The following is an 18,221-nucleotide window of genomic DNA, read 5'->3' on the forward strand; positions in this document are numbered from 1 at the left end:
TGTTTTACGTTTTTGTTTGTTTAAACAGTTAGGTCCAAATGGGTTTGCACAAAGAAGGGAAACAAATTCAGTGTGAGAAATAGACTGTATTAGTAGAATCTGTTTCTGTAATACTTTCTCCAGCACATCTGTAGAAAAAGGGATTGAACTAGAAAGTTTCACATACACGCTCCAGTGAGTGCCCTTGTAGTTTGGATTTTGAATAAAGCGATCATTTCATTTTCTTTTAAAAATTACAGTAATTAATCAAAGGGAGCATTAAAAGTACAAGTGCAACTGCCAAGTACAAGGTGATCCATTTGTCACATAACTACCCTGTGGGGAGTTGTAGGAATAAAGTTTATATTATTTATTTGGGGAAAACCATCTGTTAAAATGTATTCATTGCAAATCCTAATATTATATTTAATAATCCCTTCACACTGGTGACTTTGGTTTGTTTTCCTTCAGGTGAGCACACATACAAGTGCGTGTCGTGTCCATTCTCCTCTATGACCATCAGCCAGCTGAAGGAGCACTCGCTGAGGGTCCACGGTGAGGCCCTGACGCTGCCCAAAATCCGGGCTTCTACCCAGGCTGCCCACGCCACCATGAAACCCTCCAAGCCTACCGCAAGCCCTGAGGAGACTCCCACAATTCCAGATGGTATGAGGAGCCCATAAAATGACACCTCATTATAGACTTCTTAGGACTAATTTGGAAAATCAGAATTCGATTTTGTAAACAGCTCTCTAATACATACCTCAACAGAACTTAAGAGTGCCTGAAATTTTGAGTCAAGAACTCAACTTTTGTGTGTCTTACAAAACTTTGTATATTCTGTATGTCTGACCAATCACTTAAAGGGGTACTGTGATACTTCCATATGTGCTACATATACGTGGTGTGTCCATAAAGTATCGTACCTTTTTATTTTTTTTAAAAACTATATGGATTTCATTCATATGTTTTTACGTCAGACATGCTTGAACCCTCGTGCGCATGCGTGAGTTTTTCCACGCCTGTCGGTGACGTCATTCGCCTGTGAGCACGCCTTGTGGAAGGAGTGGTCCCGCCCCCTCGTCGGATTTTCATTGTCTGGAAATGGCGGAATGAAAAGGACTTTTTTTTCCATCAGAATTTTTTCAGAAGCTGTTAGAGACTGGCACCTGGAAACCATTCGAAAAATTTATCTATTTATTTATCCCAACTCTCCTGTAGAAATTGAGAAACACACAATAAAAATGTTTGGTGGGCGGGGCGGGGGGGGGGGGGTGTTTGTTTTGAATTTTAAAAAATCTCCCTGCTACCTGTTTATTTGAGGATGCTCAAAAGTAAACAAACAAACAAACTAAAATGACTTTAGGAATAATGTCTACATCGTGCATTCTCAATTTCATTACTGAATGCATAAATTAAGTCAGGTAATGGCTCGTTTTTATCATATAAGGAAAAATCAGGTTGCTCAACAATAATATAAATGCAACACTTTTGGTTTTGCTCCCATTTTGTATGAGATGAACTCAAAGATCTAAAACTTTTTCCACATACACAATATCACCATTTCCCTCAAATATTGTTCACAAACCAGTCTAAATCTGTGATAGTGAGCACTTCTCCTTTGCTGAGATAATCCATCCCACCTCACAGGTGCGCCATATCAAGATGCTGATTAGACACCATGATTAGTGCACAGGTGTGCCTTAGACTGCCCACAATAAAAGGCCACTCTGAAAGGTGCAGTTTTGTTTTATTGGGGGGGGGATACCAGTCAGTATCTGGTGTGACCACCATTTGCCTCATGCAGTGCAACACATCTCCTTCGCATAGAGTTGATCAGGTTGTCAATTGTGGCCTGTGGAATGTTGGTCCACTCCTCTTCAATGGCTGTGCGAAGTTGCTGGATATTGGCAGGAACTGGTACACGCTGTCATACGCCGGTCCAGAGCATCCCAAACATGCTCAATGGGTGACATGTCCGGTGAGTATGCCGGCCATGCAAGAAGTGGGACATTTTCAGCTTCCAAGAATTGTGTACAGATCCTTGCAACATGGGGCCGTGCATTATCCTGCTGCAACATGAGGTGATGTTCTTGGATGTATGGCACAACAATGGGCCTCAGGATCTCGTCACAGTATCTCTGTGCATTCAAAATGCCATCAATAAAATGCACCTGTGTACTTCGTCCATAACAGACGCCTGCCCATACCATAACCCCACCGCCACCATGGGCCACTCGATCCGCAACATTGACTTCAGAAAACCGCTCACCCACACGCTGTCTGCCATCTGCCCTGGACAGTGTGAACCGGGATTCATCCGTGAAGAGAACACCTCTCCAACGTGCCAAACGCCAGCGAATGTGAGCATTTGCCCACTCAAGTCGGTTACGACGACAAACTGGAGTCAGGTCGAGACCCCGATGAGGACGACGAGCATGCAGATGAGCTTCCCTGAGACGGTTTCTGACAGTTTGTGCAGAAATTCTTTGGTTATGCAAACCGATTGTTTCAGCAGCTGTCCGAGTGGCTGGTCTCAGACGATCTTGGAGGTGAACATGCTGGATGTGGAGGTCCTGGGCTGGTGTGGTTACACGTGGTCTGCGGTTGTGAGGCTGGTTGGATGTACTGCCAAATTCTCTGAAACGCCTTTGGAGACAGCTCATGGTACAGAAATGAACATTCAATACACGAGCAACAGCTCTGGTTGACATTCCTGCTGTCAGCATGCCAATTGCACGCTCCCTCAAATCTTGCGACATCTGTGACATTGTGCTGTGTGATAAAACTGCACCTTTCAGAGTGGCCTTTTATTGTGGGCAGTCTAAGGCACACCTGTGCACTAATCATGGTGTCTAATCAGCATCTTGATATGGCACACCTGTGAGGTGGGATGGATTATCTCGGCAAAGGAGAAGTGCTTACTATCACAGATTTAGACTGGTTTGTGAACAATATTTGAGGGAAATGGTGATATTGTGTATGTGGAAAAAGTTTTAGATCTTTGAGTTCATCTCATACAAAATGGGAGCAAAACCAAAAGTGTTGCGTTTATATTTTTGTTAAGTGTGTATATATATATATATATATATATATATATATATATATACACACACACACATATATAGGAAGGAATGATCACAGTTATTGTACATGAAGCACAAGCATATGGATGTGAATACAGTAGTTATTGATAATGTGATTCAGGAACATTTAGGTTTGCTGTGAAATGTGTGGATTGATTGATAACCATTGTGTTTTCATATATTTTGGCTTTTAGCAAGACCACTGTAGGTAGTTGAACCCCATTCCACTAATATGAAAGTACTAGTACCTGTGTGTTTTACTTTTTGACCATTAGGGGAAAAGCAAAAACAGTATGATTTCCAAACGTGTTTTGAAGGCTCAATCTGTTTAGATTTTTTTTATTTTTAGGTAACGTAAAGGGTATGTATGGTGGAATATTGTAATAAGTATGAATTTGTTTGGGTGATTTGCTGACAGTTTTAGACATAAGGTCAAGTGGGAGGGGGGAGTGTTGGCTTTTTAAATACTTAAGACACTGGACTCATCGAGAGGATTTAGTACTGCTATAACAGAACTGATGGAGAAGGTGGCAGCAATGCAACAGTAAGGATGTTGGCTGCCGTTATCCGGCACAGAAGAAGAGAGGTGTGCTTGATTTGTTCACAGGGGTACATTTTTGACGACGGAGTGGATTTCCGCATTTACAAAATGCCGCAAAAAACCCACCAAAAAATAAATAAAACTACTTTTAATTTAGTCATATTTGCAGTCAGTCTGGGTAAATCGTGGGACCCATTGATTGTTCAGCAAAGGCTAAGGTAACGTTAGCTGATTAAACTGGTGCAGTGAACATCATAGAAGAGAGGGTGCACTTGATTTTATCGACAAGCACCTTTGGAGAAGCAATACATTTCCCGATCGGGCCAACCATGTAATGGAAATAAAGGTTTTGAAAATTATTCCCCCAAATTTTCAGAATTAAAGGATGCAAATAATTGTGCCATGCTCACGACATATCCGAAAGCTGAGGTCAATCTGACAAACAGAGAGATTTGCAAGCCACATACTCGCACAGAGGTTTCTTGCTTTATAGATGGAGCTGCAGATTTGGGTTCTAGCGTGTTCTTGGCAGCAGCTGTCACCTTGCTGCTGGAGCTGTGGGATCTTCCCTGGAGCTGCAGCACCGCAGCATTCCTCAGCGCACCAACCGCCACTGTCGGCTGTGCTTCACCAAGACAAATGAAGCATTGAGAAACAGCAAGGCCGGAAAATTCAATGCTGTTCTGCTGCGCCAGACTATCGATAGGATCTTCAGTTGATTGTGTAAACATCAGCACTTCAGATGTTTGCTGTGGAACAGCTGTTTATGTGCTTTTTTTAGCAGTTACGTTAGATTGAAGATTGTTGCTGAAGTGGTTTGAGATGCACATTAGTGTGATACCCAGGATGCATCTTAAACTGCATGATGGATAGATCAGAGATCATACATATTTTAGAAAGAGGGGGAAATAAGGCTGCTCAGATCTAGGCTTGAATCGTCCATGTGCCTTCTGGCAAATTGCAGCTGAAATTTTACATATTTTAAGAAAATCCTTTTGTGTGCCTGCAGTGAAGCTGAATAACTGGGGATGCAACAGTGGAAAGTTGCACTATACAACGTTTGTCCATTCTCATCGTCAGATGCCTATATCTCCTTCAGAGTTATGATAGGTGTCTTGGTGGCTTCCCTCCCCTCTTCTTTTTTGCACGGCTATTCAATTCCAGACAGAGTTACCACACTGTACCATGCTGTTTGTATTACTTAAGACATATGTGGTGTCTTGTAGGAAGAAAACCCACTGTTGTTTTCAGGTAGAGACTGGTGGTCGTGTAAAGGTGTCAGCCCCCGTTGAGACGGAAGTGCACATTCTTTTCATAAAACCAATTACCTAGATTTTGAAAAATAGTTAGTGCATTTAACTTTTGGACTGTTAGACCTGTAACGTTATAATTCTTAACCAAAAAATGACACCCCCCCCCCCCCAAAATAAAAAAATTAAAATTACACCATCCTCAAAAAAAAAATACATATAAAAATTACATATTCAGTATTTCTCTCCTTGTTAGTTGTTTTGAGTTCTTTTGAGATGTCTTCATGCCTTCCTTTGACAGTTTTTTTTGGCACCTGTATTCATTTGAGAAGAAGTATCAACACATGATAGATTCCTCCACTCCCATTTCTCTGCTTCTCTAGAATGCAGAAAGAACATTATATTAAAGGCATGAATCAGCTATGAAGCGGGAACTTGTTCTCAAGCATTTTTGGAAGTAAAACTTTCCAAAAAGGTTTTTTTTTTTTCTTCTTCTTCTTTCTTCCTTTCACAGTTCCTCATATTTTGATTGCTGAATGAGGCATTTTTCACATGGATAAAATGTTCTAATAGTGTCGCTGTGGTTTATTTATTGATGTGGTGGAGGCTCAGAGTAGGACGAGAAGATGAGCTGCTCACTGATATTATAGACTCTTGAGACGGGGAATAAGGCAGGAAAGATGACAGCCACAGTTACTTATTTATGTGTGAAGGGGGGAGGGACGTTTGGCATGAACACAACAAATTCTCGATGGTGTCGTCTTCTCAAGAGAGGCAAGATTCAACTGCTGTCTGCCACAGTGAATCAAATGGATGGTTCTTTCTTTTTATGAATAAAAATGTTTGAAAATCTAATACTGTACATGTATAGTTTAATCTTCAAGCCTATCATGTGTCACATATACAGAAATCTCATCATAACTAACTACATTATATACAGTATTGGATTCGAGTTAGGCTGGCATGTTAATGGCTTTTGTGAGTTGAAATCTAGCTCCTTTGTCCTTTTTGTAATTGTGAAACAACCCATAGTTTCCCAAACTGTTTTAATTCTGTTGATTCCCCAGTTTACATTATTTTCTTAAGAAACGTAATGAAAATGTAAATAAATAAATTATCTGTCTTGCAAAGTTTATGAAAGTGGAGAAAAAAAATCTTTAATTTTTTTCTTAGTAGAGAAGCTTGAACCTTTGACTGGGCTGGGTTGCTTGACGCGAGGACGTTTCGCTTCAAATCACAGAAGCTTCCTCAGCTAGAATTCTTGCTCTGGTAGTCTGACTTCTGTCTGACCCTTGTTGAGAAGTTCAGAAACATTATTTTAGAACACACACAAAAACCCATACAGACGTGGATGAAAACACCCATACAGACGTGGAGGAAAAACTGGGAAAGTAAATATATTTTAAGAACTGAAAACCAAGAACGTTTGCCTTGTTTTTCATGAAAAACTTATTAATTTTCACCTTTTCTTGTCCACACTGCAAAAACTCATAGCAAAGAAAGTAAAAAAAAAAAAACTTGTTTAAAGAAAATATGACTTAATTTTTGTCTAAATAGAAAAATATTCTTGTCGAGCATTAAAAAAAGGGAAATTATTTTGGGAAAATGTATCTCACGTTTTCTTGATAGGTTTTTCCAGCTAATATCAAGCATTAATATAAATCATTCAAGCAAAGGAACAAGATTGTTTTCCTTACTGTAACACAGAGGCTAATCTTAAAATAAGAATTCTGTCTAGTTTGATGATTCAGTGCCTAGACATTTTACTAGTTTTGAGAATTCTAACCAAGTAAATTTTTCTTACACCACTGGCAGATTTTTTATTTTTTATTTTTTTGCTTTATACAATATAATTTGGCTAGATTTCAGATTATTTGTCTTATTTTGAGAGGTACAGTTTTTGCAGTGCATGAATCTGTAGAACTTGTTACATTATAACAAAAACCCATTTTCTGCTGTCTTACAGAACCAGAACCATCATACCTGGAGCCCCCGGATGTTCGTCAGCAGCTTAGTCATTACCAGCTGGCCTCTCGCAGTCAGATGTCTTCAAGCTTAACACCTGGTAGCTCGACAATTTCTGACAGTCGACCAGATGGTATTCTCACTTGTGAGTTCTGTGATTTCAGCTCTGGATATATGCAGAGCCTACGCCGGCACTACAGGGACCGCCACGGAGGCAAAAAGCTCTTCAAGTGCAAAGACTGCTCTTTTTTCACCTGGTATAAGTAAGGAAGGACTTTAACACAACATATTATCTGATATATATTATTGTCCAACAGTTAATTGGGGTTGGGGTTTCCTGTTAAACCTCCTCGAAATCCCATCAATCGTATCCCTCTTTTTTGAATGATGAGCACAAACACCTCATTAGGTCCTCCCATGATCCCATTTGCTATCTCTGCCTGCATTTCAGGAATAACTTCAGCATACACGTGGAGGCAGGTCACAACAGCAGTGCACCTGATGATTCCTTGAAAGACATGCGCTGTCCTCTCTGCCTCTACCACACCAAACACAAGAGCAATATGATCGACCACATTGTCCTGCACAAAGGTACGACTCGTGCAAAATGAATCTACCAACACCATAACACACTCTCAAACATTAGGGGTGGTCGACTTTAGTCGGAAGATGTAACGTCCCTGTATTTTCTAATCGATCCAGTTTTATTTACGAAGCCCAAGAATGTCTTGTAGCTCACGGTGTGTCATGCAGGGCCAAGACTGTGCTTTTGATTTGTGAAACCACATGCTGAGATGATCTGGTACCAAGGAAAACCTGCATGTCCACCTGCTCTAAAGCAACTCCACCGCTTGGCTCAGTTTGGTGCTGATTTGGGCCATTTCTCAATTGCAGCTTGGCACACCTATGCCAGTTTTCGTAAGCAACACTTGCCACTTTCAGAGTAGCAGTGCTACACATTTCATATATAAGATTGGGAGAACTCGGCATACTACTCTATATTGTTCGGCACAAATCGGGAAAGATCAGGTAAACCTGTACCACTTTTGAACATCTTAAAAATTTTTAAGAACTCTGTGAAACTAGCTCACCTTAACTCAGACTCAACTGGGGATACTTCAGGGCAACTTGGCTTTATTTGGATGTACACACCATTAAAAACATACTCGACTCCAGACAACTCGTACTCAACTTCAGGTGTTGGATCAGGATATCTCTTTCCATCCAAGTACTAATCAGCCCTACGCTGGCTCACTTCTGAGATGAAACGGGATCAGGTGTGCTCAGCATGGCATGGCTGTAATCCCAGGGGTAACTCTATCCATGATCTGTCTGAAAATTAGATGCAAGTTGTGCCAAGCTTACCCGAGCTGTCCAAAGCTGAGGACAAGTTAAGGTGAGTTATTTACAAGATTGACAGACTTGTGCAAAACTGTGAACATATTAAAAACTGGGACCAGTGTAATCATCTTTTCCCAAATTGCACTGAGCTGTACCATATGCTGAATTTTTCCCAGGCTATATAAGAGTTTTGCAGAGTCAGTCCTCTGGGAAAGCTTGGCCTTAAATCTGACCAGGTGTGAGAGTTGCCTAAGACCAGTACCAAAATAAGTACCAAAATATCTCAGCTGTAACTTCTAAAAGTACAATTATTTTGCAGGCCATAGGTAATGATACACATCAAGGCAGTCCACTGATCCACTAATCTCCATGTTATGGTCCCTACCCAGCCCCTGGGCCACCAGATTAAGACCACTGATTAGGTGTTAGTTTTAACTCAATTTATAAAGCTTGCATTTTCCAGTTATGCTGAAGTTTGAGGTGGCAGCGGTTTTCTCCTGTCTTTGTTTTATGTATTTAAAACAGCTGGCTGGAAAACATTTAAATGTCATTGTTTTATTGGGAAATCCTCCTAATCCCACGACTGATCCTTGCAATGTTTTAAATAATTGCACGATTCTGTAATGTTTAAGGACTTTTTTAATAAAAATTTCTCAGATTTAGCCTGGTCCTGGTGAATATTTAATTACAACAAATATTCAGAATGTTTTGTTGAGCCATTCATTATTTAAATTTAAGCCATTACAAAAATGAGATGGGATCTTTGAACTGAAACTAATAAACTTTTGCTAAATGCTTTGTGTGTATGCATGCCTTTTGAAATCTCTCGTACACACCCACACCTCCTCTTCCCTGTCTGTGGTTTGGTCACACTGTTCCTGTTGATCTGTTTCTCTTTCTGTTCTGTGCTCTTTCTCTCCACCCCCCTCCTTTTTCTTACATTGTCATCTCTCCAATCTCCTAATCCCACAATTTATTCTCCTCTCCCTCCATCAGAGGAGCGTGTGGCTCCGCTGGAGGTGAGCCGCTCCAAGCTGTCACGCCACCTTCAGGGCCTTGTGTTCCGTTGCTACAAATGTACCTTCACGTGCTCCAATGACCAGGCCCTGCAGATGCACCTCCAAAAGCACGATGAGATCAAACCGTATCAGTGTCAGCTGTGCTATTATGACAGCAACCGACAGAGCCTGCTGGAGGAGCATCTCCGTGTTGAGCACAAGGTCAGTTTGGGGCTGTACAAACATGAAATAAGTCATCAGGCATCTTGCAATCAAATTTTACAGTTTGCAGCCAAAAATTCCTCACAGACACGTTGAATTCTAAAATAATAAAACCTAAAATATGGCTTTAAGAAAGTTTCTGTGCCTCTCACTTTAAATAGAGATGACCTGGTGCTTGCCACTCCCACTCTTGTGCATTGTAATGGCAGAGCAGTGTCAGCGTCAGTTTTACTTCAGCACCACTGAACACCAGTGTCACCTCGGCACGCATTCAGGGACTGTTGCGTAGCTGATAATCTTGACTGTTAGCAACAAGCCCATGGCTGTTTGTGTTTACAGTTGGCGACTGTTACGTGGCTGTTTGCCTTTACAGTTGGTGATGGTTGCGTGGCTGTTTTTACAGTTAGCGACGGTTGCGTGGCTGTTCATCTGTACAGCTATACAGTTACTTGGCTGTTCACCTGTACAATTAGCAACAGTTATGTGACTTTGTTTTTACAGTTAACGACGGTTACGTGGCTGTTCACCTGTACTGTTCGCGACGGTTGCGTGGCTGTCCACCCATATAGTTAGACAATTACGTGGCTGTTCACCTAACAAAGTTACCAGGGGTTGGTAATAACGCAGTGCAAATAACGTATGAGTAAAGTGTATATATATATATATATATATATATATATATATATATATATATATATATATATATATATATATATATACATACATGTATATTTTATGAACAAGCATTTTTGATGATCCTTTTTTTAAACTTGGATTTATACTCTTCCTCGAGTCTCTTTTTTTGAGTTGGTAATCTACTTTTACTTCAGTATATTTGTTCCTTTTTTATGGTCATAACTGTAGTTTTACTTGAATATAGGTTTTCAGACTGAAACAACTTTTTAAATATAAAGCCACTGTAGAGTTGCGTAATGCGGCTTAGTGATTACACCATGCTTATGCAGCCCCCACGTGGTAATACGCTGAGGGACGCAAAGGGGTCCATGAAATGTAAGCAAAAAAATTAAACGTTTAAAGTTATAAAATTAAACATGTTTAATTTTTTGGGACATTTGGCGTAGAGCACTGGACGCACTACTCTACACAAGTCTATGCAACACGCTGCTACTGTATGCAAGTCTATGTAACACTATTCCCGCGTAATAGATACGCAGCACAATGCAACTCTACGCAGGCCCAGTGTGAAAGGGGGCTTAAGACATGTCCACTGAGCTAGTCTTTGCTCTGTGTGGAATACTCACGTATACTATGGGAGAAAGACAGAGAGACATAGCCCCTGAAAAGGAAGAGTGGGCGTGGCCAACAGGAGCTCCTTTTCATTTGAATCAGCAGGCACAAACATGGGGTTTTCTCTGAGAAATGTTTTTTTTTTTTTTTGTCTTTTTTTCTGAAGCATCACTTGAGAATTGCCTGATTAGTTCTAGCTACAAATTTAAATATGTTTTTAAAGACCCCTGCTGACCGATACAAGATTGATTAAAATGGTTGATGCTATGACCCCTTAAAACATCAGCAGGATTTGAGTTACACTGATGGTCACTTAATGCACATTGATGTCATCTTTTTTTTATTGGTCTTTTTCAATATGTGCATCTCATGCGAGTTGTATTTTCCACAGAAGTTTCAATCTTGACAGAAAAAAAAATGGAGTTTACCTAAAAGCTGAACTGTGCATGAACACCTGTAATGTAGGTATAGCTTTAGGATTCCAGATGTTGTGCAGTGTAGGCCCTTGACGGAAGTGCAGGTTCTGTTGTTCTTCACTGGGTGAATGTAATCTTGTTGAATTACCTCTTAATCAACACTATGCCTTGGAGCTGTGAGTTGTAATGAGATACTTGTCTGATTTAAATAACTGTGACTTCAGGTTGTTCAAATGTGCTCTAAAGTCAGCGCTGGTTTTACATGATATAGTCAGCAGGCCTGAGGCAAACAACTGTCTAAATTTCCAAAGTGCCACGATGTTACATATGCAAATATACAACTGCCAAGTTTAGTGTTTAAGTTTTTGTTTTCTTCAGTCATGAGACAAACAAATTTATAATTCTAAAAATGTGGATATGGACTTTAGTATAGTTGAGAAACTAGCGTTTTATTGTGTAATATGGGGACCCACATACAAAACGTAAGCATTTTCAAATGAGTACTTATTGTTGGCAGTAGTAGTAGCAGGCTTTTGTTTTGGGGTGGGGTGGGGGCGCAGACAGTCCTCAATCAGGTGGGAAAAATTCCTGAAGTGCCCTTGAACAGGGTCCCAAGAGGCTCTTGGTGTGCGGTTGAATGCCTTGCATGGTAGCACTATGACATTAGAGTGTGTGAATGGGTGAATGTAATTAATCATAGTAAAGAACTTTGAGTGTCTGCATCAGCAGCTGGAAAAAAAAAAGAGCTGCAAAAATGTTTTCTTTATGTTAATATTTCTCATTAGTAGATTTATTATTATTATTGCTATTATTATTACTATTGTTATGTCCACCAAAGACGTGATAAAATCATTGGCATTTATTTATTTGTCTGTCTGTCTGTTAGCAGGATTACGTCAAAACTACTGCACAGACTTTGACTACATTTTCACCACGGATACATATTAGGACATGGAAGACTCCACTGAGTTTTGGAGGTGATCCAGATCCGCATCCTGATTTTGGCTCAGGATTTCACTTTATATAGGCTTTGCAGGATTACGTCAAGACTACTGCACAGATTTTGATGAAATTTTCACCACAGATAGATACGTATTAGGCCCTGGAAGACTCCATTAAATTTTGGAGGTGATCCGGATCCAGATTCTGATCAAGATTTCACTTTAGATAGGCTTTGAAACGTTACGTCAAAACTACTTCACAGATTCTCACCAAATTTGCACCACGGATAGATAATAAGGCATGGAAGACTCCACTGAATTTTGGAGATGATCTGAATCCAGATTGGCGGACATCAGAAATCTCTGCTCTTGTTAATATCATTACTTTAGTTTCATTTTTAACACAGCAGGAAAAATAGTTTTTAAGGCAAGGTAGTCATTGAAAACACAACTTTCATTCACATTTTAAATTTCTTAGTAAGGCATAAACAGAATGTAACTTATAACAGCAAAAGTACGGGAACTACAAGACTGGTTTCTTACCCTTGGTGCTACAAAACCACTGAGATTAATGTAGAGATTTTACCCTGTAGTACTGCGCCTTGTGACTGTGTTTGTATATCTTTTGATTGGGGACTAAAGTCATGATGCATGTACATGTAGTCAATGCTGGAAAACAAAAGTCCCATGTTGGATTAGAACTTTCAGCTCCCAAAAAAAAAGAAGAAAAAGAGTGAACATGCATTGGCGATTCCAGTGCTCAGAGTGCACCAAACCAAATCAACTCTCCTGTTTTCAATCAGGTCATCCGCAACTTTGAGCTGATGGGCCGGGTCAACCTGGACCAGCTGGAGATGATGGAGCAAGGGAGCAGCGAAGAGGAGGAAGAAGAGACAGAGATGAGTGAGGTGGTGGTGGATGGAAAGATGGCTCCAGTAGAGGAGGACGACGACGACGACGAAGAAGAGGAGGAAGACGAGGAGGAAGAAGAGGAGGAGGAAATGGAAACTTTGTTGAATTTGGCAGAGGATTCAGCAGAGATGGATGTTGAAGAGCTAGAAAATGACATCAAAGACGAAGACGTGGAAGACGAACAAGAAGACGATCAAGAAGAACACAGAGAGGAGACAGAGCCAGAGAAACCTGCCATACAAGGTGAACGGTGAAGTCCTGTTTACCGAACACACATGATGTCAGTACACTCTTACTCCTTCTTATACCTTCCTGCCAGGTGGACAGAGTCCATATTTAAAGCTACAGTATGTAGGATTTAGAGGCGTTTATGAGAAGAAATGGAATGTAGCATTCTAACCATCTCTTCATTGGTTTATAATTACCTGCAACAATGAGTAGATGTGTTTTTATAAACTAGGAATGAGCTGTTTTGTATCTACACTGGAGTGGGCCCCCTCATGGAAGCCGCCATGTTGCACTGTCGTGTTATACAGTAGCCCAAAAGGGCCATACTTAATCCACCTTTTGCATTTTTGCACTGCGGTTAGAAGATTGTTGATAAAAGATGATGAAGCAGCAATTACTCCCCAGTACACTGTCTACTGGATGCTAGCGCAGGCTAACATCTGAGAACCCTCATTTATTCAAATGTGAAATGATGGATCATACATATTGCTGATCACAAGAGACAGCATGGGAGCATGAATCCCTGTCTCCAAAAAAATTAACCTGTAAAGGGAAGCAACATCACAATGCATTCTGCAACCTCACCACTGGATGACGTTAAATTCTGCACACTGTAGCTTTAGGTGACAATTTGTGATACTAGTGGATGGATAATTTTACTGATTAACCCAAACCAAACACCAGTGTGATGACCAGCCCTGTCTGTGTTTGTCTACATATATCTTTAAGTCTTCCCAAACCATTTGTAGCACACTGCAGTCACCAGATGATGGTGCTATAACTACTGCAATGCTTGACAAGCATAGGCCAGCGCTCCACTGAGTGCACATTTAGGTTAAAATAGTATTTCTGAACTTAAAGTAATCTTGCATCTTGAATATTAAATGGGTGTCCCGTCTAGAGGAAGCCATAGGCTCTCATCCACTTCTGGCTAGGGTATCCAAGAAATAGGTTTATTGTATTTGATTTGTGTAATATACATTTAATTCTGTCTGTCAAAGGCTGCCTCACTTTGGGTAAGAAAATTAAATTTCATTATGAGAAAGTTTGCAAAAGACTAATTTAACTCTCCAGGTGTCTTCAAGATGTTTCGGCGCTAATCCAAGTGGTTTCTTTAGTTTTAAAAAAAGACAAAAATAAAGATGGTGTGATATCCCCAATATACAGCCTCAGGGGGAGAAAGTCTCCATTGGAAAAACAAAGTCAACCTGTTCAACAAAAGAGATGATTAGAGCAGTTTCTCTTGAGAGTTGTTAAAGTCGACCTGTCCCTAGAGGATTGCTGGCTGTACTTTCTCTGACAGATGTGTGAAATATCCTTAATCTTCTTCAGGAGCAATCAGACGGCTGCATTATAAGTGGCCGGTTGAGGGAAGGTTTTTCCAATTTCACAGATACGGCTCCTTTTACACTCCTTGAAAAGCATTTGTTGACTCTATTCAAACCGTGCACCCTGTCTTTCTGATGAAGGTAGTAACCTTCAGCATCCTGACCCGAGGTGTCGCTGGGTTTGTGCGGTGGCTGTTTGGTTTCTCCACTGCATATGTCTGAGCACAGTTGTGCTCTTCTTCTGATTTAGAGTCTGATTCTGAGGGTGTGCAAGAAACCGTCGCAGTATGTAAATCAGTTTTATGAAAACAGCTATGTGGTGTTTTTCAAAGATTTTCGTGAGCTTCTGGGACACTCCAGCCACATAAGGGTGAACAAGACTGTTGCTTATGAACTGATCAGTCAGATTCATCCCAGTTAGATGCTTTTTTTTCCACTCTGATGTCCAACAAACGTGGCACATATGCAGGTGGGTTCACGCATTGCCCGAGGAAGGTCAAATAGGCTCAAGATCAAACATTCAGGCCAAGGTCATTCGTAAGAACCATCAAAATGTTAGTTTTTCACTCTGACTTGCAGCAAATTTGCCACACATTTGTAGATTTTTTTTTTTTTTTTTTTTTTTTTAATTGCTTAGGTGAGATCTCATTTATCAAAGGTCAATCACTGAGGTCAAGGTAATCAAAGGTTAAAATTGAGGTGTTTCACTCCAGTTTGCACCAAATGTGGCACACATATGGAGGTGGGTTCCGGAATAGGTCATATTTGCCAAAGGTCAATCATTCCAGTCAAGGTCATGTCTGCCTTTCTGTTTTTTGGGCCCACTCATCCCCTTTTGCTGATTTCTGTACAACTTATGTCAATGAAGGTTGATCTTGAAATTGCCATTAAAAAATTGCTCTTGACAAAGGACAAGGTCAAGGAATTTAATTTTATATCTGATTTGGACCAGAGTTCACTCACACACACACACACACACACACACACTCTTAGGTGGATTCCTGAATTGCCCTGGCAAGGTCAGTCACGGGTCAGCCAGTTGAGTGAAGGTCAGTGTCATTGAGGGGTCAAATGTCAGCTTGCCAAGGCCTTTACTGTCTTTATGCCCACCAGTACTATTAACCTAGTTATAAAACTGACAAATCTTGTCAAGACACATGCCATTGGAAACCTCGACCTTAAAGTAATATTTTCTTGAAATTAAATAATTTCAAAACCTTTGTGCACAGTAGTACAAACATAATATTTCAGTGAAATTGAATAAATAAGTAAACAAATATCCTTCTACATAAGAATATGATAAAAGATGCAAATAACTAATCTGTCAATCTGAGAAAATATGCCATGAATCTAACTGGCATGACTCTGATCATTCTATTCTTGCTTTGCTGGATCTAGTTGTTGCCTTGAGAAATGCCTAGTTTGGATATCTAAATGTCCCAGTTTTCCTCAAACCCATTAACTCACTTCCACAAATTGTCATACATCCAAGGATCAGACACCACATCACCAGAAGAGTAATGCTGTTTGTGGTGTTCAGTGCAGTGAGGAGTGCTCGAACATCTGCATTGACGAAACTACACACAGCTACTTTACAAACCTGCATCTGTAAGACAACGGACACAACGGAGGACAACAAGGGGCATATTTTGAATAATAGCCATGTATGTGAAATTGGACAGATCGTCCCTCAGCCGGGGGTACTTCTAAAACACTGTCCTTCTGCAACTTATAATGCTGACCTTTGATTGTTTCCCAAGACATTAAAGGATATTTCATGCATCCATCAGGGAAAGCACACCCAACTACCGGTATCCTCTGGGGGAAACACAGAAGTTAACGATTCTCAAAAGAAACCATTATAATGATTTCTTGTGTTGAACAGATTGATCCCGTTTGTTCATAATCAATACTCTCTGTGTGTGAGTCTGTATATTGGGCTCATCACAGCATCTTACTGTTTAAAACTGAAGATGTGGCTTTAATAAGTAGTCAGTTGTCTTGAAGACTCACAAGAAGTCCAGCTGCTGTAGAGCAGAGGTCACCAACCCTGCTCCTGGAGATAAACTTGTTTTGTGTGCTTTCCAACTCTCCCTGCTCCACCCACTGTGAATGAGCTAATTGAGGTGTACTCAGCCAAACATGAGGCAGGGCACTCTGGACGTAATTCATCATCTGTGGGTACAGCAGGTATGAAAACATGCAGGGCAGGTGATCCCCAGGAGCACGTTTGATGACCTTTTCTGTAAACATTTAAATTACTCCTACATGGAAGACTGAACATCTTAACTGACATTGTTTTTTGTCAAAATACTGTTATAAAAAGGGCCTTAAGCAATAATTGGATGTGTGGTTTTTAACGTTTATTCTACTACATTAACATAAATGTGAAAATGTGGAGGCCCAAGAACTGATCCTTGTGGGTCATCATAAGAAATTGTCAAATAAATCTAAGATAGCATTATTACTTTCTCATGTCCCAGTAAAATCCTTTAAACCATAATGGTTTGGTTCTATTTAGACCATACAGAGAAAGTATGGGAAAGAACAGTTGACAGTGTCTGATATCTTTGATAAAACTAGAATATTGTGAACAAACTTGGAATTTTTTTCCTGCCAGCTTGTCTTACTTGATTGTGTTCTGTGTATTTGTTTGTCTCTTTTGAACTCCCATTTTCTAGGGGTTCTTGTGTCTCCATCTGGTAGTAGCAGCAGCAACGGTGGCAGTAATGTTGCCGGCGGTGTAGAGAAGCGTCTTCCCTGTGAATTCTGTGGCCGCTGCTTCACCAACAGCTTTGAGTGGGAACGACACGTCCTTCGACATGGCATGTTAGTAATTTTTTTACTTATTTTTGTTGATATGCCTTCACATACTGAAAGTACAGATTTTTTTATTTTTTTATTTTTTTATTTTTGCTTTCCATTTTAAGGATGGTAAGCAACAGCCGGACGGACACCAGCACCAGTTCAGCAATACAGGCCTCAGCTCCGTCTTCCAGTGGCTCGTCCGTGTTGATGGACACGGGGTTGGACCTGTCCAACAACAGTACTGAGGAGGAAACCCCCACAGATGTTTCTCAGAGAAATCAAAGTGAGCACATGGAAGTCAAAGAACTGCTCGACACCAAAAAACGATCAACAGTTTGATTGACGTGACAGTAGCCTCTTGGGACAATGTGCTCGCAAAAGGTAATATTTGGAAGGATTGGCACTGAGTTGGATGCAAAAATAAGACAATATCTGGGGAAAGAAAAGATGGAACCTGTCAGCCTGAATACAAAGTGACTTCTAATGAGTTGGTACATTTTTAGATCTTAGGTGTTACATATATATAAGTGTTAGGTTTGCTGCATAAAACGGTTGAGCTCTTGAAATGAGTGGTCCCCTAGGACAGATTTAATATATTGGTAACCAATAGTGAACAGAACTCTTTATTTCTGACATTCTGGTCAAATCTACAGTGAAAGACCCTGCCTAGATCAAACTATTTATCAACAATGCTGTCCTAAATGACGAATTGGGAGTTGACTTTTATGCTTTACACATCCTTTGTTTGTCCAAAACAGGGATGCTGTAAATTTATCTCAAAGAAAGGGCGAATATGACACAAACATACTTACATTTGAAGCCCACTGCAGAGCTACCATTTTCTTCTTTCCTGCTGAAATTCCACCTTCATTTTTTTTTCTCATCTCTGTGCAAAATGTGTAGGAGTGTTCCTCAAGGAAGAGGCGTATCTTATTAGTTTTGGTAAAGTCATTACAAC

At 40.3% G+C, this 18,221-nt stretch overlaps 1 protein-coding gene across 1 annotated transcript in view; it reads left to right on the top strand.

The window, feature by feature from the left end:
* Positions 1–18,008, top strand: part of znf462 (zinc finger protein 462) — a 41,689-nt gene extending 23,681 nt beyond the window's left edge. Inside the window, 8 exon segments of the mRNA XM_034192623.1 lie at positions 451–645; positions 6,823–7,084; positions 7,273–7,412; positions 9,159–9,382; positions 12,791–13,142; positions 17,137–17,284; positions 17,386–17,581; positions 17,583–18,008. Of these exon segments, the coding sequence (XP_034048514.1) occupies positions 451–645; positions 6,823–7,084; positions 7,273–7,412; positions 9,159–9,382; positions 12,791–13,142; positions 17,137–17,284; positions 17,386–17,581; positions 17,583–17,606 (1,541 nt within the window). The 3' untranslated portion in view covers positions 17,607–18,008.
* Positions 18,009–18,221: the final 213 nt, after the last annotated feature.

This window comes from Thalassophryne amazonica, chromosome 17 (assembly GCF_902500255.1).
Source record: "Thalassophryne amazonica chromosome 17, fThaAma1.1, whole genome shotgun sequence".
Taxonomy (NCBI): Eukaryota; Metazoa; Chordata; class Actinopteri; order Batrachoidiformes; family Batrachoididae; genus Thalassophryne; species Thalassophryne amazonica.